General features: G+C 35.5%; 3 protein-coding genes and 1 long non-coding RNA gene across 9 annotated transcripts; all 4 read right to left on the minus strand.

Moving 5' to 3' along the window:
• Positions 1–4,805: 4,805 nt before the first annotated feature.
• LOC137835410 (signaling peptide TAXIMIN 1-like) lies at positions 4,806–6,791 on the minus strand. 2 transcript variants are annotated; one of them, XM_068643912.1, is made up of 3 exons: positions 6,636–6,791; positions 5,504–5,653; positions 4,806–5,159 (listed from the first exon to the last, which is right to left on the minus strand). In XM_068643912.1, exons 2-3 carry the CDS (start codon positions 5,611–5,613, stop codon positions 5,036–5,038), a joined length of 234 nt encoding a protein of 77 aa, XP_068500013.1. In that variant the 5' UTR covers positions 5,614–5,653; positions 6,636–6,791; the 3' UTR covers positions 4,806–5,035. The 2 variants fall into 2 exon arrangements, with proteins under 2 accessions (XP_068500013.1, XP_068500011.1); XM_068643910.1 differs by lacking the exon at positions 6,636–6,791 and having other exon boundaries at positions 5,504–5,746.
• LOC137835409 (uncharacterized) lies at positions 6,483–9,920 on the minus strand. Of its 2 annotated transcripts, none has more exons than XM_068643908.1 (7): positions 9,416–9,920; positions 8,537–8,778; positions 8,359–8,455; positions 7,606–7,789; positions 7,425–7,506; positions 7,174–7,280; positions 6,483–7,025 (listed from the first exon to the last, which is right to left on the minus strand). In XM_068643908.1, the coding sequence occupies exons 1-7, from the start codon at positions 9,809–9,811 to the stop codon at positions 6,958–6,960; spliced, it is 1,176 nt and encodes a 391-aa protein (XP_068500009.1). In that variant the 5' UTR covers positions 9,812–9,920; the 3' UTR covers positions 6,483–6,957. The 2 variants fall into 2 exon arrangements, with proteins under 2 accessions (XP_068500009.1, XP_068500010.1); XM_068643909.1 differs by having other exon boundaries at positions 7,208–7,280; positions 9,416–9,916.
• Positions 9,921–11,961: 2,041 nt separating this feature from the next.
• Positions 11,962–15,104, minus strand: LOC137835407 (transcription factor GTE4). Of its 4 annotated transcripts, none has more exons than XM_068643907.1 (4): positions 12,659–15,081; positions 12,525–12,570; positions 12,340–12,447; positions 11,962–12,212 (listed from the first exon to the last, which is right to left on the minus strand). In XM_068643907.1, exons 1-4 carry the CDS (start codon positions 14,303–14,305, stop codon positions 12,166–12,168), a joined length of 1,848 nt encoding a protein of 615 aa, XP_068500008.1. In that variant the 5' UTR covers positions 14,306–15,081; the 3' UTR covers positions 11,962–12,165. The 4 variants fall into 4 exon arrangements, with proteins under 4 accessions (XP_068500008.1, XP_068500007.1, XP_068500006.1 ...); XM_068643906.1 differs by having other exon boundaries at positions 12,340–12,450; XM_068643905.1 differs by having other exon boundaries at positions 11,962–12,447; positions 12,659–15,104.
• A 1,898-nt stretch (positions 15,105–17,002) lies between these two features.
• Positions 17,003–18,614, minus strand: LOC137835411 (uncharacterized). Its single transcript, XR_011085085.1, has 2 exons — positions 17,457–18,614; positions 17,003–17,367 (listed from the first exon to the last, which is right to left on the minus strand). It is a non-coding gene; the product is annotated as an uncharacterized lncRNA (long non-coding RNA).
• Positions 18,615–20,831: the final 2,217 nt, after the last annotated feature.

Raw genomic sequence — 20,831 nt, forward strand, 5'->3', positions numbered from 1 at the left:
TTTAATTTCTTGACTCTTTTGCAACTTTTTGTTCTCTTTTCAGTCTATTTCTCCTTTTTAGTAATTCATATTCTGATTTGATTTAATAATATTCCTACATTTCAATCTAGCTAACCGTATATTAAAAATAACAAATATTGAATAAAATCAATATTCTTGACAAATTAAGAGTACGTGTAGGTTTAGGTAAGCTCTTGAGGAATAATAACAACAAAGAGGAGAAAATGGTGCATAAATTTTCATGAATTTGATTTAGTTCATACAAAATATTTTAAAGATAAGAATTGAATTCTTAGAAAACATTATCATAGTCGTATATCAGTCGTATTTTGTATTTTTAAAAGTATATATAAAAAATCAAATACTTCTAGAATACGTATCCAGATATATCAGTGTCTGACGCCTATATAACACTGATACATTTGTTACTGTGGAGTATTCTAATCTCGTAGAAGAATTTTTACCACTTTCAACTTTTTTTGTTAAATGTAATGTGAGATTTTTTATTCACACTTAGTTCTCAATATATTCTTCTCCTTTTCCAAGTGTAAAATTGTACAATTTTCTTGTGCACATTCTCATTTTAACGTAAGACAACTTTATACTCCTAATCATTATTTGGATAATTTCCTATTCATATTTTGTGCAAAGAAAAAACTGTTTATAGTATTATAGAGGTATATGAAAGCAAGAGGATGAAGAACCTAGAATGGTGTTTTGACAATTGCGAGAGAAGGAACACATGAATTTCAAGGAGCTGTGCAATGCACTGACATTGACAGAGACATGATAACTGTGGGAAACACAGGAGAATGTGAGGGGTTTAGTGAAGTTTCATTATCACATTACAGATAAGAGTAATCCAACAAGGGGATTCAGAATCTCTCATGCATTCAACTATGTAATCTCCTTCTGATATTGCTGTTGATTTGATTATGTTTATACGGAACCAAGTCTGAACATTTCATTAACTATTGATTAAAGCAGATATACACAATCTTTTGAGCACACCCACATGTACAAATGTAGTATTATAAGGTATATCTTTTATTCCAAGTGATGTCAAATGTTGAAGCATTATAGGTTCAATTCTTATCATTGTGGCATCTCTGGCCACAATGATAGAATAGAATTCGGTTGCAGCTGAAGGGGGTGGTTTTTCAGTGTAAGCCCATCAATGATTTTCACCAATAATTGTTTTCAATGGAAATTAGTACACTCTCTTCCCAGAATCTTAAGCATAGTTAGTTCATTGAAAGCATTTTATTTAAATTGAATAGATTGTTACCAGTAGGAAAACTGTTTTTTAATAGTTAATTTGTTAATATATTACTGGTTAAACTCTACTAAGTAAATAGAATTCAAGTAAATCCTAACTCAAATCCTTTATGAACTCACCTTTTTACTAATATGTTAGGCTTTGGTGGTTGTTAGGTTGGGTATGAAGCCATGACCAATTGGGTTGGGCTGACTAGACACATGTTTAGTGAGTGGACTTAATTATTATGTCCCTTTATTATCTCTATTTATCTCTATTTAAAGAGATCATTGTACTTGTAATTGGTGTGCAACAGGATATAATGTAAACCTAATAGTTGCCCGTGTGGATGTAGGTTGCAGTTGGCAACCGAACCACGTTAAATCTTGTGTTGTTTATTTTTCTGCAGTTGATTCGTGATTGTGTGTGTTGCTTCCGCGTGCGTTTTTCCCATCAAGCGGTATCAAGAGCCTTGGTTCGTTTACACACTAGAGATCCGATCAGTAGAAATTAATCGACGAGATGTGAAAATTGCGGTTGCAGTAGCGTCCCAGAGTTAGGGTTTCGCAGAGGCGGCAACAACATCCCAAAGCTAGGGTTTTGCAGGGGTTGCAGCAGCGTCCTAAGGCTTAGGGTTTCCCAGATCTGCTTCACAACAGCGGTGACCAGCAACGGTGGTGGTGCGGAGCGCCAGGGCAGTGGGGACTGCGACCAGGTCTGTTGGTGAGTGATTTTGGGTGGTGCAATTTTTGTGTTCTTGATTTAAAAAAAAAAAGATTGCCAAGATCTGAAATCAGTTGTATCGAGTATCTCGTCTAGTCATTTGAGATGACAGAAGAAGGGAGGTTCCGAATTGAAAAATTCGATGGTATAGATTTCAGTTGGTGGAAAATGCAAATTGAGGATTGCCAGTTCAAAAAGATTTGGACGAGGCTTTGGATGACAAGCCAGAAAAGATGTCTAATGCAGAGTGGGCAGGTTTGGATCGGAAAGCTTTGTCCGTTATCCGACTCTCTTTGAGTAAGAATGTTGCGTTCAACATTTTGAAGGAGAAGACAGCGAAAGGTATCATGGAAGCATTGTCTAACATGTACGAGAAGCCATCTGCTGCAAACAAGGTGTTTCTGATTAGAGAATTGGTAAACACAAGGATGAAGGAAGACAGTTCAGTTACTGAGCACATCAATAAAACGAATTCGATCTTAGCCAGACTTATGTCAGTGGGCATTAAGTTCGATGATGAAGTTCAAGCTTTACTACTGTTATCGTCTTTGCCTGACAGTTGGTCCGGAACGGTTACAGTAGTTACCAGTTCAGCGGGATCTGATGGATTCACTTTTGAGAAGATTCGTGATCTCATTCTTGGCGAGGATGTCCGAAGAAGGAGTTCTGGGAAATTATCTAGTGAATCGCTATATGTCATGAGAGGTAGGAGAAATATCAGAGATAGTGGGAGCAAGAACAAAGGAAGGAGTCAGTCAAAGACTTGGGATTGCTCAAGTGTAACATGTTGGAACTGCAAGGAGGTGGAGCATTTCAGGAATCAATGCCCAAATGATAAACAAGTCAGCATTGCAGAAGATTCCGCGGACGAGGACCTCTTAGTCTGTTGCGCGGAGAGCAGTGTGGATTCCTGGGTCATGGATTCTGAAGCATTGCAGAATCTAGTTATTGGAGACTTTGGAAAGGTAAGACTAGCGGACAATATAACTCTTGATGTTATGCGGGCATGGGTGACATAGTGTTGAAGACACCAGTTGGTTTTTGGACTTTGAAGGATGTCAGAGTTGTTCCAAGCTTGAGGAAAAGTTTGATTTCTGTTAGGCAGTTGGACGAACAGGGACATGAAGTGAAGTTCGGAAATCAGCAGTGGAAGGTCGTCAAGGGAAATCTTGTCATGGCCTGCGAAAGAAAGAGAGGTTCGTTGTATATAGTCAGATTACTGTGTCTGAGGGAGTGACCATCCCAGTTCAGAAGATAAACAAAGTCTGGTTCACAGAATCTCGTGGGCAGAAGAGGGTTGTCTTTACAAGAGAGAAACCCATAGCCACAGGTCAGATTCAGGATGAACGAGCATGGAAAGGTTCAGGTAGACCAGTCAGAGGTACTTGTGGCAGTGGGAGGACGGGTCGTGCTTCAACTAAGGTTCCTAGATGACAGTGGGTTAGGAGAACCAGTATTCCAGTGGTTGAAACTTCTCCAGAAAAATTCTTGTTGAATATGGAGAGTGTTTGTTCTCAGGTTGTTCCAGGATCCGACAATTCCTGTAAGTGGGAGTCGGTAGGAACAGAGAACATGGGAGTTTTAACGAAGTCTTCAAAATGATTAAGAAGACTGGTGGCAACTAGAGGTAGAACAGTGAGTTCCATCGACAAATTACAGAAGTACATGTACACAGTTGAAGCGCAGGTGAACATTGTAACGTGGCTTCAAGTTGAAGCGTAGGTGAACATTGTTCCGTGGCTTCAAGTGGGAGATTGTTGAGTATGAAGCCAAGACCAATTGGGTTGGGCTGACTAGACACATGTTTAGTGAGTGTGCTTAATTATTATGTCCCTTTATTATCTCTATTTATCTCTATTTAAAGAGATCATTGTACTTGTAATTGGTGTGCAACAGGATATAATGTAAACCTAATAGTTGCCCGTGTGGATGTAGGTTGCAGTTGGCAACCGAACCACGTTAAATCTTGTGTTGTTTATTTTTCTGCAGTTGATTCGTGATTGTGTGTGTTGCTTCCGCGTGCGTTTTTGCCATCATGTTACACTTTAGCTTTAGTGATTTGTAATTTTTCAACACTATATACAAGTAGTGTAGTGAAAATTTCATTTTCAACTTCTGTCAAAACTTGGTAACTTTTAGTTTAATAAACTGCAAGAAAACTGTGACAAGGTAAAAAAAAAGCAATTTTTGTGTGTGGATACACAAGGGCAAAAGGAAAACATTATATCTACCAACCTTATCTTCAGTAAGAGTGGATGCTGAATGCTGAATTTATCGTCCTTAAGAAAACGTTTTTCATAAGTTGTATAACATGAAGAGGCAACCTCACTGGGAGGGAAACATCATGTGTTTGATTTTAAATTATCAAAAGCATAACCACAGACTGTGAAGGACTAATGTTCGAGTTTGTCTGTTTAGTTTATAGCATATTTTGGAAAAGCAAAAAATAAAGTTTCAAATGAAGCAGACACTTTAAAATAATCTGCGATGAATTTGATTATTTATCCAAGAACAGTTTAGGTTGAGTGTGAACATGTGACACTCATCATCCAAGAAATCTTCATTCAAAAAGGGCCCAAAACAGAGTTCTCTTGTTTTGGCGTTTAGTGACAACTTTGATGATGGATAAAACAGAAAAGAAGACAATAAAGAATATTTCACATCATTGATTAATCCTCACTGATCAAAATGAGGCAAAACAATAATTTCTGTAAGTTCATTACCCTACCTGTATTTATACTTTTTAAGTATATATATACACACACATATACGTAGAGAGAGAGAGAGAGAGAGAGAGATATGCAATTTAAATGTAAAAGAAAAGTGAAAACCAAAATAAAATATTGTTTAGTATAGAACTAAAGATATCTGCACAAGAAACAACAATATTACTATGAAGTACGAACTATTAATTTTGCAAAAAACCAGAAAACCAAAATAAGAAAATTACATGTTGATGATAACCCCAATCTCACCAAAAGACAAATAAAATGAAAAATAATAAAAAGCAGAGGCAGGACCAGAAGTTGATGATAGAATTGGTGAAAACAGAAGCTAACAAGGGATCTGAGAGGTGCACCACTCCATGACATGCAGTGGAGCCTTTACCAATTCCAATGCCAACTCTACTATTACTGTTATGCACAAGCAGCAGGGGCATATGCATGTCAACATCAACCTGCGAATATTGAGAGCTAAAGTTTAAACCTTTATGAATTTTTCACTCAATCAGACCAAAACCCATGTTACAGAATCAGAAATCGAGCCAACTCGAACTCACTAAATCGATTTCAAATTACATAATAACTAGTTTTAGGTGATTTAATCTCAATTTTTTTTCAATCTTTTGAACTATTCATTTTAATCTTCATACATGTATCTTTTTTTGTGTAGAAATTAAAACGAGAGTGTAAAGACAAAAACGTAGAAACTGTGCAAAAATAAGATTAAGTGAGTAATTAAGATGTAATTTGATATTTTGGGGAAGAAAAGTGATGATTGCGAAGAAAGTGTGGTTCTTACCCAACGATCCAGATGACGATGCCGACGATTGAGACGATGAGGGCAAGAAAAGCGAAGGGGAGACCCAGGAGAAAACCCAGGGGTCTGCAATCACCATTTGAGTTGCACATACTAATTTTTTGTTTGTGTGTTTTCTTTTTCCTCTGCTCTCTGAGAAAGAAGAAGTAGGTGAAAGGCTTATGGTGGTGTTTTTAACAAGGGAGGAAAGACACGCGCACACGCGTTTGGGGGCTTCAAGTTAAGGCAAACTAAGATGTTTGGTTTGTTGTTCACTAATACCAGAAACAGCAACTTTTCCTGAGTAGGAAACAAATATTTTTCTGGAATCTCTTATTTATAATGGATTTGTTAAATATTAAATTAGTTTGGGGATTAAGTATAACTATTAATTTTTTAATGGATATAATTCTGTTGGTTAAATATCAATATCAGTAAATTGTTATTAATTATAAATTCCTTATACATGTTCAATTTTTTTCTTATAACTAAAAAAAGTATAGTTACTTTTCTGAACTTATGAGTTTTACAGGATTTATTTCGTCTGAAATGCAATAATAATCAGTAAACTACAAAAAGATCATCTACTACATTAGATTGGAGTTAACTTTTGAATCCCAGTAGATTTAATTTGGATAAATAATCGTTTTAGCCTTAAAAAATGAGAAGTTTTAAAATTAAAAAATATATTAAAATATCTATTTCAGTAATTTTTTTAAAAATATATTCATTTTGGTGTTTCTGTCCCTTTTAGAATAGGTGCCCATGTAGTGAAAAGCACAAACAAACATGATATAAATCTTGTTGGGAAATCTAAGTAAAATTAATATATGAACTTAGGTGTTAAACTTTTAGTTTTTAAAAGTACTGTTGAACATGAAACTTAATTAAAATTTTAAAGATACTTATAATGTGATACAGAGTTTTTGAAACTAAGTTCATGATTGTGTCTTTTTTAATTTTTGTAATTGTAGAATAAAAATATGAGAAGGATTTAAGGGCTCCTTGATATCATACACATACATACACGGCACACTATCCCAGAAGTTAAGCAATGACCATTGACTTCATTCAACTTCGACATCACGCTTACTTCTATGATGATCATACACATTAAAAAAGTTATGCAACTTACATCAGAGTCTATGTACTCCAAATAAAGAACATTTTCTGTCTTCTGTATTTGCTTACGCTTCACATCAACGGTGGACGCGTGGACTGAACTTCAGAATTTCCATTGCTACTTTGTATTGCTGTCAAACAACGTTTTGCCATGGAAAAAATTGCTTCCCCAAACCTGTGTATGAAAAAACCTTATCACTTCAAATTGTATATAATAATAATACTGTATTCGAGCTTGTTGGCGGCTGAGGAGCTAAGTTCAAAAGTTTGCAATATCAGTTTATATCTTTCCCTGCTGAAAATAGCAATTGTTCATGATATGGTGTCAGTATCACTCAGGCGGTTTGGTCAAACTTGAATTCTCTTTTTCCATAGCAATGATGGATGACAGCCTCTCGTAAACCTGTAACAACACATCAATATCAAGCCAGAAGAACAGCTAAATATAAAAAGTGTAAATAGACTATGCAGTGAAAATTTAAAGAACTTTTATGTAGATATCTAATGACAAACTGACGTACATATTTTTAATATCTTAAAAATAAAATTACAAGAATGAGCAGAATGATTGTTAGGGTCACTAACTGCAGAGAGCTGTTTTTTGTTGCCATCTTTATCTTTCTTGTCCTGATTGCTCATAGATGATGCATCATCATACCTAGATAGCAGAATATGAGGTAACCAAAATGTTAAGGTTCATATGGAGGTAAAGTGGTAGAATAGAAATTTTCAGCTATCTTGCAATCATATAGCCTGAAATATCGCAGGTACAACCAAGAAAAGAATTAGGATAATTTCTTACCAATCACGAGGAATGCCAGCTTCATCTCGAGCTGAATAATTGAAGGGGCCCTTTAGTTCCACGTTGTATTCCTTTAGTAAGTCTGTATCGTTGCAAAAAAAAAGTATCAATGTTGAAGATTGCATGCCTTCAGTGTGGTCGTATCTAAGCAGATTAGTAAATATTAACCAGGCTTCACAACCTTTAAAAGTAGAGTCTGGAGCACAATTCATTTTCTGACATACAGAAGCAAACCAGTAGACACCAACTGCTACATGTGCAATTTCTTCATCAGCGATTCTTGCCACAATCTTAGATGTCCTATTATCTCCAAAGCCAACTAATTTTTTCACCAGGCGTGGCCCAGCATCAAGTCCTCTAGCCTCCTACAAGTGAAGTAAATAATACATTTAGAACAACTCTCGTGATTCAAAGCTTATGTATCTCTGTAGCATGTGATTCGTGAGGGGAAGCACTCCAGGAATTTTCCAAAAAGAACATGTCCCCCTTTCGCAAGAGGTTATAGCTAGTGAAAAATATAAGCCAGTGGGCAACAATATTGATGTAATATGTGGTTGTGGACCGATGCCTATCATCAACTTCAACAAAAAAGTTATTCTATGAGCCCTAATTAGGCAGTAGTATAGAAAGGAATCCTCCAGAAATCTTAATGAAGTACACCAGAATCCAGATAAATTTGTCAGAGACCCATAACTTAGTATTACTATTACTCATTCAACGCAGAAATAAAAACGAAAAAGGTTATTCACATAGACAATGAAATCCAACTTGACCAACAGCTTTCAAAGCATAAAATGATTGTTATTTCACATATCCCACTTGAAGAAGAATTACAATCTCATCAAAATAGCAACATTATCATATTTATTGATCAGTTTTTCACCAAATGGTAAGTAACAAACATTTCAAAGAAAGATTGAAGGTGGGGGTTAACCTGGACGAGCGGGATCACAGCCAAACGTGCAGCAACATTGCCTGATGATTTCTCACATTCCCTCCATAGAATATTGTGAGCTGGCATATCACCATATCTGGTTGTAAGAAGACTCAGAATATCAGTATAATTAAATTAAGTAGAACTGGAAACAAAATGAGAAGACAAATAACCTTACTTAAAACCCAGTTCAGCAAGCCTCTGTGCACACCAAGAGAAGTGGCGACTCTCATCGTCAGCAACATGAGCAAAGTCAGCAAAGAACCTCTCCCCTAAAATTTCACTATAGGGAGAAAACCGGACAACGGTATCCCACGCCAAATCAATTGCATTGAGCTCCACATGTGCCAGATTATGAAGCATATAAGCATTCAGGGGCAAACCCGAGTCCTTGGGAGAAGGAATTTCCTTAGGAGAAACCTAAAGTCAATGAAAACAACTTCATTATGCACAAGACAAAGCAAAATCCATGAAGAAAATTAAACCTTCAACTTCAAGAATCAAAATGTAATAATTACTAAAAAAAACTGTGAAGCCTAGAGCAATACAACATGCAGGATATGGGGAAATTCTTAAAAAAATCAAGATACAATACAGTGTAAATACACTAACATGAATATAAAAGAACATTTTTACATAATTGCATAATATTTATGAGGATACATTATCCTTTCTCGGTAATATATAAGCTTATCAATAAATGGTGAACACAATTTACCAAACAAACTAAAACTACTAGCGATCATAATAAACATCAACTACATAACCTTCCTTACCCATATCATATCAGAATATACCTTTTTCTCCATGAACACATCACAAAAATACATAATTTTCCAAACTCGTGTGGGATGAGAATGTGACAGAAAATACTAGTCCACCTCAAAACAAGTCTTTCCTAGAATAATTGCCTACTCTTAAACCGTAGTTTTAAGGATTCAAAAGAGAAAAATAGAGTGAAATCAGAGCATTGGGGATATTAGCTTTTAATGATATAAATTGCAATATATCAGAAAAGAAAGGTAAACAGATAAAAAAAAGTGATGGAGAAGGAAACCAGTTGGGGATTTGCAGGTCGGGCGGGGAGAGAGGGGGGTATGGAAATGCCAAGGGGGAGGTTGTGGCGGCGCCACATGGAGTAAGCCATGTGAGAAAGCTGGGACTTGGCAAGTGGGTCGCTGGTGGAAAGAACGATAGAACCAAGCTCAGCCAAGGAAGAAGCTTGCCCCAATTGAGTGGAATCACGGAATAGGGGTTGTGGCTCTGGACCATTCTCCCCCCACTTGCGATTCTCGTTCAGATGACTCTCCCTCCATTCATCCAGACCACGCCATGGCCAAACCTTGACACCACATGAAGAAGAAGAAGAAGAAGAAGAGGAGGAGAAGAATCTGGGCTTTAATTGCGAGGCCGGAAGTGAAACCATCGTTGCTTCCAGTTTCAGAAGCTGCATCACTTCCGCTTCCTCACTCCTTATTCTGTACCAACTCTACAAAGCTTGCTGATTTTTGTGATTATGTTCATACTCTCCCTCCAACTCACTCGGTTTTGTTTAACCACTTGTAGTGAAGAGTCAGAAATAAATAAATAAACGCTTTTTAATTTTTTTTAAACTGTATTACTACATTTTTAATTTAATTAAAAAAGGCGCTTTTTCATACTTGTACTTCCAATTAAAATTGATTTTAATCCGTTCATTTAAATCAATGTTCAAAATCACGTTGAGGCATTAGTATACGAAATGTCCCTGTGTAAATTTTATACATGACAAAATCAGGTATTAGTACACGAACATTTTTATCGACTACAGGATAAAAATGCAATTTCCCCTTTTACCCTGAAAAAATTAATTAATTTTCAAAAAAACTGGGGAATGCCTCAAATTGTCATTTTAGATGAGTTATGAGAAGTTTAACAATCAGAAAATATGTTAAAATATCTGACGCTTTGTTTGAAGGAGTAATTACAACTGAATACCATTTCGATACACATATTGACATGTATCATTTGAATCAATAATGACTTCAAGAACTTGAGTTACATATTATCTTTGTTTATCAACGGAGCTTAATGAAAGTAGCGCTACGGTGAACCATCTAATTATCTTCACATTCTACCAAATATTTTACATGGGTTCGTGAAATTCGGCCTTATAGCAATGGTGCAACAGTTCCAACAGATGAGAACAGCTAAATTAAGATGAATAATTTGGAAACCGGAAAAACGAACTAGCCAAGAATCACATCACTGGCAAATCTTAAATATCTGAGATCTGCCACATCCACATCCACATCCACATCAAACAATAAAGGATAAAAAGTTAGAAGTTCACAATTTTTTTGATCAATAAATAGACTCAGACAGTGTGAACAATTGCAACAACTGATATTGATTAATTCAATTCACATGTTACATTAAAAATTACGTTATTGTGAAAATAGAAGACAAACTATCGCATGAATAGATAATACGTAAATTGTAGCGTTATAGATTCGTCCTGCAATGGATTGAGGAGCAATGTTTCCCAAGTTCATAAGAACTGTTATTTCTTTTGGGGAATAAATACAAGATAAAGATGTCATTCCACAACAATGCATTTCAGTTCCTCTTGTTTATAAAAGATCACATCAAGAATGCTGATTAGAGATGTAATATAGAAAGCAAAGCAAATCATCAATTCATCATTAAGTAGACAGATGAAAATGAGTATACAATAACCAGTATTTCAAACCCTAATCATACAGTATCACATCTAAATATATAACAGGATGTGAAGGCTATAATGCTAATAAAGGTACTGTTATTTCTACATAACCAAAAATAAAAGAAAATAAAATCAATTTATGAAAACACTGCAGTACTACTCAGGAGACCTTCGATACCGTAATCAAGACAGTTCCAGAAACCAAATAACTTAGAGAAGTATGAGGAAAGAAAGTAAATGCGACTTCTCACACCACTAATATTTACTTTCAATAGACCATGCTTTAAATATTTTCAGTCAAATATTATGTTTAAACTCTAGAGGTGTCCATCTTCCATTAATATTTATAATCTACACACTATAATACATTCGCATCAGACAACAGTGTTGCAACCCAGTCAGTATGCCACAATGAATATTTTTAAATTCATGTAAACAGTTTAAAAAGTTCAACCACAAGAGACTAGAGAGAAAGTAGAAAGCTTTTTGGCAGAAATAACCATTCCTAAGACAACTACCCATAAAGAGAAACTAAACTTCAGGACATCTGGAATTACAAGACCTAGGTTATGCCAATAAAAAATGCCCTCAACAAAGTAAATAGAATAGGACATGGACAATATGCAAACAAGTAGACTAAAGAGTAAACATTTTAACACTACGAACTAAGAAAAGATAAAGAGCACGTGAAAAAATGTAAAAGTTTACGGAAAATGGCATCAAATATTCACAAGGCCACACATTCCAGAAATAACCACTAGACATTGCTGTCAATTTTAAATTGAAACCCACTTATTATACCTGTAACAAGATCGTCTTAAATTTTCAAATTAAAGAAATATTAAGCTTGAATAGAGAAGTAATCAGTAGAAACCAATAACAAACATGGAGCACCAGGATTAATGCAATCGAACAAACATTTATGGTAAACTAGTAAGAGAGTCACGAGTTAAACAATCATGATAGTTACGAGAAAAATTATCTTGAAAGATATACCTATCTCACTCTACATAATGAAAAGATGGGAGTACAAAGCAGAGCATATAGCGAAATAAAATTTTGGAGGTTGTGATTCTGCCTGACAGATGAATTTAGGTTCTCTATTACTCAGCATCAGACCCAGAGGCTGAAGAACTACCAGTATCAGAATCTGCAAAAATAAAATAAATAAAAATCAGACAGAACACGACTAAAACGATAAGCAGAAGTGAACATGCAGTAGCAAGAATAATAATGGTTAAGATATCTCTTGACTAAATAATTAATCAAAGTAACACTTGATGAAGAGCCTGAATCACTGCTGGAGCTGCTTGAACCACTTGTCTTACTCCCATCCGCTTGAACTTCTTCTTGCACGGGCAAGGATTGGGGAATATTTCTTTCATCTGCTGATAAAAAGGTAAACAAGATACATTATTAATCCAACAATGAGATCCACAATAATGCTACAATTAAAAACTACCTGTTTGTGCTTCTTTTGAAATCTCAACCATAACTGGTGCCTGAATCTACAGAAGCATGAAATAAAATACATTTAGCAATGACTGTTTGTCAATGAATTCATTGGCTGATGAAAGTTAAAATTGAAAACTGTACCTTCTGCAGGGCATTCTTCTCAGCTTGTGCTCTAGCTTGAATAGCAAGTTCAAGCTTCCTCTTATTTTTGCTCAAGCTTTTCTTATAGTTGGTCACAAATCTATCAAGCTCCCAGAGAGTCTCCGTATCCACACTATCAATGTCCACTTCAATTTCTTCATCATGCTGGGAAAGTGCTGAGTTTCTCTTCTTAATGATCTGTACAATGGCATCTAGCTTCTCAGAAGGTAGATCCTGAAGATTTGTGCTGAGTTTTTGCTTTTCCTCATATGTCATGTCTCTTTTATGAGGGTCTTTGGCCTTGGGCTTTTTGGGAGCAGGGGTTCGAGACGAAGGAGTGATACTCATGATTTTTGGAGGTTGCGTCATTGATTCTGACCTATCCAAAATCCGTCTCATATCAATAGGCGGGGGTCTAAATGCAGGAGCCTTTCTAGACAGAAGTGAAGGTGAACGACCAGCCGCACCATAATCTAGGTCAAATCTCATGTCGTGGTTGTAATTTGACTCTATTACAGCCCATCTCTCCTCAAATACATCTGACAGCTGCTCAGCCATTACATGAACGTCTTGTCCTTTGGGATTATAAGTCATGGCATTGCGAAATGTAAGTCTCACATCCTCAGCAAACTCCTTGGGTGATTTGTACAAATTCTTGTTCAGCCGTGACTTCACAGCACCCAGGTCCATTGGATGCGGGATGATATCAAAATAATCGTGTAAACCAAGACCCTCAACGTCAACTGGAGTATTAAACACCCAACCATGCTTGTGCTTCATCAATTTCTCAAGCAACGAACCACAACTCTTCAAAAGCTTCAATCCCATTCCATGTCCCATCTCACCTGCATCATGCTTCTTCCCATTCAATTTAGACTTCTTGTTACTCCCTGAAGGTGGAAACCTTTCTTTCCCAAGCAAGAACTCCGAATTGCGATAGAACTGGTTTGCCTTGGGCGTCCTCTTCTCCTTCTCAACGATTTCTCCAACCCCTTGACTATTCTCCAACACTGACAAACTCAACTGATGCAAAGGTTGAGAATGCTCTCGCGGTGGAACAACAGCCGATGCCACCTCCGAGTGAGCACGCTTAGTTCCAACCCCTTTACCAATCCCACTATCCACCATCACATCTGAATTACCATACCGACCAAGTACCCCCAACTTCTCTTCAATCCTACTCACCAAATTCCTGACCGTATTGAGCTCACTCTCAAGCCTCCTCCTTAACTCCGGCTTCGACCGCCAATTCAAACTTAGCCTAACAAAACTTTCCGGTCCCGGCAACCACTCTAGCATGGCCGGAACACTAGAAGGCTCATCCGAAGCACGGTTTACGTACGGCCGAGCTGAATTCCCATCCTCCAGCCCCTGCTGAACCAAGGCGTTATTGCAATTATCCTTAGACCTAGGGTTACCGTTATCGACAGTAATGTTATCCTTACTGTTGTAATAGACGGCGGTAACGGTACCCGAACTGTCGTCGCCGTCGTTGGTAATAGTTGCAGCGGTAGTATGAGGAGCGACGTTCACGGCGTTGCCTTTGTTCTTAAGACCTTTAAACGCTTTCCTAGTGTAGACCTTTCTCTCGGTGTATCTCTGCTCCCTTTTTCCCCCATCATCTCCATCAGTTTTCCCCGAAGCCATACATGCAAAACCCTAATTTCTGTTTTCCCTCACCCCGAAACTTTGACCCTAGAATCTGAACTTAGGGCTTTACGAATCGCACAGGGAGGAGAATAACCTGATAAGACAGCCTACAAATTCTCCAGTGAAATTCCCGAAATAGAAACCAAACGACGGAGAAGAAGAAATCGAGGGGTCGCGAGGGCACAGAGAGTAGGGTTTGGAGCTGCGTTACCTTAGTGCTCCGATCAGATCTCGCAGTTTCTCTCTCTGGAGATGGAGTTTCTATCTCTAGAACTCTCGGTGTGATTCTCTTTCAGTGCTAGTGAACGGGAAATCATGCCCTCTTATCGCGTCACAGGTGTACGGCAGCGGTAGATGCGTGTGTGGAACCGTGGACCGGGTGAGTAGATAGTGACGCGTCTGTGGTGCGTCACAAGGAACTATTGTAGTACCAACTTTTGGGGACGCGGACTCGCTAAGAGTTTTGGCCAGTGGGATTCACGTACCAATCACAGGCAAGAGAGAGAGGGGCGTGGATGTCACGCGGCAGTGAGAGAGAGACGGGAGTTTGTGGCGCGAGGTTTTGTTTCAGGAAAATTGAAAAGTTTGCGTGAGCAGGGGCGTGGCGCGTGATGAGTACTCGTCAATTCGGACCGGCACTGGTCTTGCCCATTGCCGGAAGGGATTCACACGCGCCGGCGTAGCGGGTTGAGTGTGCTGCTGATTTTTTGAGCCTTTGGATTTGTCGTCTTTGGGCTTAAGTTGTGGATCATAGCCCAGTTCCATTGTTTAATGACTGCTTCTTCCTCCACCTCCATCATTTCTTCAACCACTTCCATAAATTATTAAAATTATTCTTTAATAAAAAATAAAAATAGAAGCAATGTTTTACACGGTTAGAAGTCAAAAATTTCTATTTCTGAATTATGTAATAAATTATTTAACAACTTACAATATTGAATTACATAATTCAAAACTTATTTAAAAAAATAAACCTACTAACTTACACAATTTTAAACTAAAAAAATTACTATTTTTGAATTACGTAATCCATAAATAAAAAATTACTACTTTCACAATACTTAATCCAAAACCTATTTAAAAATAGGAATATCGAATTACATAATCCAAAATTTATTTAAAAAAATAAATCTACTGGATTACATAATTCATAAGTAAAAAATTATCACTTTCAAATTACATAGTCCATAATCTATTTAACAACTAGTAATATCAGATTATGTAATTCATAACTTATTTAAGAAAATAAACATACTGAATTAAATAACTTGGAAGTGATAATTTTTTATTTTCAAATTATGTAATTTGTAGTGTAAAATATTGTTTTTATAATTTTAGAAATTTCAAAATTTATGAATGAAGAAGTGATGGAGTTACAGGGAAGAAGCATTCTAGAGTAATAAGGCACAAGCTTTTGATCTAAAATTTTGGTTGATTCACGGTGTAACTGATGGATTCATTAAAACTTCTCGGTAATATGATAAAAACATTTAGTCTCGTGAAAAATGAGGAGGTGAAAGAAAACTAAGTTTGGATTAAGTAAAAATAAGTGAAAAATCAAATATTTTTTTATTAAAATTAGTATAATTTTCATTTTATATTATTATATTACAAATTTGACTAAATCTCATCCTCACATTTATTATTATCATAACATAAATCATGACTCAATTTTAATAATGGCAACGGGAAATTTAAGTGTTAGAAAGTGTTTTTGGTTAATTTTTTTACTCAACCAACACAATATCATGTCTTTCCATTACGAAAATGAGTCTCAGCCATATACTTATTTCCTTGCAATAAAACATAATTTCTCATTAATTAGCAATTATAATTCACAGTTTAATTTTTTTGTAAATATATAAAAATAATGGCATGGAGACTGACATTCCAGTTCAAAAGCAAGTAGGTTTATTTAAAAATACCACAAAGCTTAAATAGGGGAAGAAATTAAGATGATATATGAAGTTCAGCCATGCACCTCATAACACAACGTTTTTGCGTGTTCTATTCCAAAATAAACATATCTATCTACAATACAAATAGAAGACACTTCCATGTAAGTCACTACAAAAAAACGTGTATGTGATGGCGGTTATTTTCGTAAATACTGACATTTTCATAAACCGCGTACCGCCAGAATTCTTGCTGCCACAAATTTAATATGACGGTCAATTGAGAACCGTTGTAGTAGACGCCATATTATGCATTGTATAATGTGGCGGTTTTAAGCGTGTAATTTACGTCAGTTATAAATGTCATAATGTTAAAACTGGTTAAACTAATTCTAGAGTAAATAGTGGTAGTTCTAACCGCCACTTAATACAATATAGTATGACATTTATAATACCTTTTATAACTGTCATAATTCGAATATTAAATATTTAATTTTATTTTTAATATTTATAATAATTTATTTAATTCTATTTTATAATTTAATTTTATAATATTATTTAATTTCATATCATAATTAAACTTTAATTTGATTTCATAATATTATTTAATTTGATATTATAATTAAATTCATTTCGTGAATATAATACATATGCATTAACTCAGAGTTCTTTTCTTGAGATTTTTCTTTAGCCAAATTACCTAATTCTGTGTCTAATTTATTCAATTAATTCAGTTCCAAACTTTTCCAATTCATCCATCACCAATCCAATTTCACAAAAAAACAATAAGCTCAAAAAATAATAATTAAATAATTAATTTTTACATCCATCATTGTCAAACAAGTAGGCGAATTAAGGAAACAAGTTATAAGCACTAGCTTAAAGTAATAATCCAATTTCCTTTCCATAAGGAGTTTTCTGGTTTCATATATATGCATATTTATGGTAAGAAAATAAAACCATTATTGGTTTTATACAATAATAATTCTTCAAACATCATGTACTTAGAACAATTTTAGACTTTGCAGTAGGTCGATTCTCCATAAATGTACTCAAGAACTGCGATGACTCCAAAAACAAAGGTTTGATCCATCCAGGTTTCACCACCACATTACACAAAACCTTGCTTTCCATCAATATCTCCACTTCTTTATTCACCCCAACCTATATATAAATGGACCAAACACATATTTATTATTGTCATGTTATATATAATTTACAGAAAAAACCTTAAAACTTGAAAGATAGCGTACCTGGGCAATTACTGGGCAATATCAGCTACAGCCTCTACTTCTCCCACTGTTTCACCAGTTAGCTGCAAAAGGAACATTGCATAAGGGATGGAGCAGTTTATAAGATCAACAATGTAAAGAAAAGTAAAGAGAAAAGGAGCAACTAAGCAATTATGAGAGTTGAAGGGTTGTTTATTTCATGCTTTACCTAGCTCTACAGACATCGATAATTTATAATCCAAGGGATTGAAACTAAAAACCAAAAATAAAACCAACAGAAAAAAAAATTCTAGCCAATGAAAGAAAACCTGCAGAGGGAAAAGATGCTGAGAAAGATATCACTTGCAAAAGAAAAATACAGAGATACCTAAACCTTGGCCAAAAAAACTTTGAACAGAATTGAGATACACTAGGCTTTGAAATTGGCAATAAACATATATGAAGACCTTACTGAAAACAAAAGAAACTACAAAACATAGAAAATATAAACTGTGGAGAATGGGGATACATAACTAAAATATATAATAGAACCAATGAGGAAAATGGAGAAAGAAAATAAAAGAGTAGAACCTGTTTGATTCAAATCTAGAAAGGTTATATAGAATGCAGTACTTTCCATGTAAGCTAATATCATCCATGTAGAATGCAGTACTTTCCATGATGAGGAAATTGTACCCAAAATGCATTATTACTTTACACCAAATTAACTAGGCACAAGGTAGCAAACCTAACATCCCTATGTAGCTAACAATCAAAACAAAAAACTACACCCTAAAAATGATGCAGTAGGACTTGCGGTAGCTTCAAAGAACCAACTACACCAACAACTTCTAAAGCAAAATAAAAGCTATACTAATCCAAAAACACTACAACACTACAACCAAACTATCTAAATGTAAAATGCAGCAACCAAATGAAAAGAGATAACTTACTATACCCACACCCTTTCACCAAAAAAACCAGCGAAACCCAAAAAAAAAAAAAAAAGATGTTGCAGTAATACCAGTAGGTTTGGGACTCCACATACTGCCATTTTTTTCTTCCTTTTTCACTAATACCAGTTGGGAGAAATATTTCTTAGGTTCTCAATAGCCCAGTGGGTGACACATTTAATGTTTTGAATAATATTAGACATATATTGTTCAGAACTAGTTTCCAACAATTTAAATTAACTTAGGCAATATATATAGTCCTAATCAAATGTGAATAAAATGGTTATTACAAGTTCCAAACACTTAGGCTTGAAAATATTTAGCAGTGGTAAAATATATAGTACCACAAACAAGAATTATCCACTTTTTCTTGTTGACCTAGAAAATTTGAAGACAAATACAAAGGACAGTAGGCACATCAAGGTGAATATTTAACAAAATAAAAATATTTTAAAAATTAATTATTTACCTAGAACCAACACCTAGTTCCAATAGCAATAAAATCACCAAGACACACTTGAGTTGCATAAGCCATAGCACCGTAAGCTGTAAAAACAACAAATTCGACCATGAGTTGAATTTATCAAAAACACAAGCAATACATAACAAGAACACACAGTTTAAGGAACACAAATCACAACAAATTAAGCTATAAGTTCATTTGATTGAAACTAAAACAACTTATTTATTTTAAAACCCTATTTGCACCTTTTTCGCATTATCAAATTCGAAGAAAAACTACTTGCACTTTCAATCAATTAAAAACAGAGTATATAAAAGGGTAAAACACGAATTAGGGTAGGGATAAGAAAAAAAAGAGGAACGACAAAAACACATCAAAAGCTAAGAGAAAATGGAGCGTGGGTTGAGGAAGTAAAGAATACCCTCTTCAATTATTTTCTCGCAAAGTTCCTTTCAATAAGCAGCGGTGGGGTTCATGACCTTACCACCCTTCGTCGTCTTCATTGTGGAAGAGTGAACCCTCTCTTTCACAAGCTCCTTAGTATTAATTGTTGAACCAAGTGATGTTCAAGTTTTGAAGAATCCAAATCCTTTGAAGGATGTTGAAGCCTTTGCTGTGCTTGGTTTTGCTGTGCTGGTTTAGCTTAGTTCTGGGGTAGTTTATATGTTGTAATCCACCATTTGATTAAATCTAAAGCATTAGCAATCTCAATCTTTGTGAAAGTAAAATGTTTTCAAACTAAGTTAAAACAACCGATTGGTTTGTCGAAACAACCGATTGTTTATACTTAGGTGTTTTGAGAAAAAGATTGAAAACTGTTTTTAAATGGTTAAACTGTTAAGTACCAAAACAACCGATTGATTCGAGGAAACAACCGATTGTTTGTTTTGGGACCATAACAGAAAATCTGTTTTATCTTTGACTGAGCTTTAAATGATTTAACTGCTTACGCTCCAGTCATTAAATGCTTTGACCAATCTTTTAATGCAATTTAAGAGTTTGTTAAGATTTGATAACAAACTACATCTTTGAATATATTCAGAAAAACAGATTTGAGATTTAAGAATCTTTGACAAGTTTTTGTTAAGAGTTTTGAGTTTTTCAAAGAGTTGAGATTGCTAAGAGTTTGTGATTGATCAAAGTGTATGGAATAGGATTATGCTTGTATTGATTTCAGATTATCTTCTGTAACAAGTGTAATCCTTGTACTCTGTTGAACAAGTATTTGTTTCTGTGTTTGCTGAGATTGGCTGTGTGTTCTTGAGGGGATCAAGATCAGCAATCTTAGTGTTGGTGTGTTGACCAAGGAGAGTGTGTTTCTTGAGGTGTTAAAGGTCATTCTCTTGGTTGTTGTGTAAGTGATCAAGGTGTGATTGCTTAGTGGATTTCCTCAGGGTTTCTGAGAAGACTGGATGTAGCTATGGGTTTGGAGTGAACCAGTATAAACAGCTGTGTACAATCTCTCTATCTCTAACTCTTTAAATTCAATTTATTGTGTTGTTTACTGGTATAAACAACGAATTGTTTCTACGAAGCAACCGATTGTTTTTCAGGTACTACAGCTTTTGCTTGCTGTTTTGGCTAACTGAATTTTTGAATCAATTGTTTCCTGAGATAAATTCATTCTAGTTTTGAAAAGTTTGTGAAAACTCTCTTTAAACAATTCACCCCCCTCTAGTTTAAAGCCATCTTTTCTAACAATTGGCATCAAGAGCTTGGTTCTTTAAAGTTATTCAAGTTGATCCTAAAAATCTTTTTAATGGCTGATAGACTACCTTTTGGGGAAGGTGCTTCAATTAACAGACCACCTTTGTTTTGTGGTTTGAACTACCAGTTTTGGAAAGTAATGAAAACATTTATGGAATCTCTTGATAAAGGTGTACTGATCAGGTCATCGGGTGTGATGACGTGGATAGTAAACGACTACGTGGGGCGTGCTTAGCGGGACACGTGGACAAGAGAAAGATGAATGGTCAAAAAGTTAGCATAGTCGCCGTTTGT

This window comes from Phaseolus vulgaris, chromosome 5, assembly GCF_000499845.2.
Source record: "Phaseolus vulgaris cultivar G19833 chromosome 5, P. vulgaris v2.0, whole genome shotgun sequence".
NCBI lineage: Eukaryota > Viridiplantae > Streptophyta > Magnoliopsida > Fabales > Fabaceae > Phaseolus > Phaseolus vulgaris.

Coding starts and splice junctions, on each gene's coding strand:
- LOC137835410 (XM_068643912.1), bottom strand. CDS start 5,613: ATGTGCAACTCAAATGGTGATTGCAGACCCCTGGGTTTTCTCCTGGGT. Junction 5,160..5,503: donor ATCGTCATCTGGATCGTTGG/GTAAGAACCACA, acceptor CAATATTCGCAG/GTTGATGTTGACATGCATAT.
- LOC137835409 (XM_068643908.1), bottom strand. CDS start 9,811: ATGCAGCTTCTGAAACTGGAAGCAACGATGGTTTCACTTCCGGCCTCG. Junction 7,281..7,424: donor GCTGGCATTCCTCGTGATTG/GTAAGAAATTAT, acceptor TCTGCTATCTAG/GTATGATGATGCATCATCTA. Junction 7,026..7,173: donor CAATCATTCTGCTCATTCTT/GTAATTTTATTT, acceptor GTGTTGTTACAG/GTTTACGAGAGGCTGTCATC.
- LOC137835407 (XM_068643904.1), bottom strand. CDS start 14,305: ATGGCTTCGGGGAAAACTGATGGAGATGATGGGGGAAAAAGGGAGCAG. Junction 12,571..12,658: donor AGAAGAATGCCCTGCAGAAG/GTACAGTTTTCA, acceptor ATGCTTCTGTAG/ATTCAGGCACCAGTTATGGT. Junction 12,451..12,524: donor TTCAAAAGAAGCACAAACAG/GTAGTTTTTAAT, acceptor CCTTTTTATCAG/CAGATGAAAGAAATATTCCC.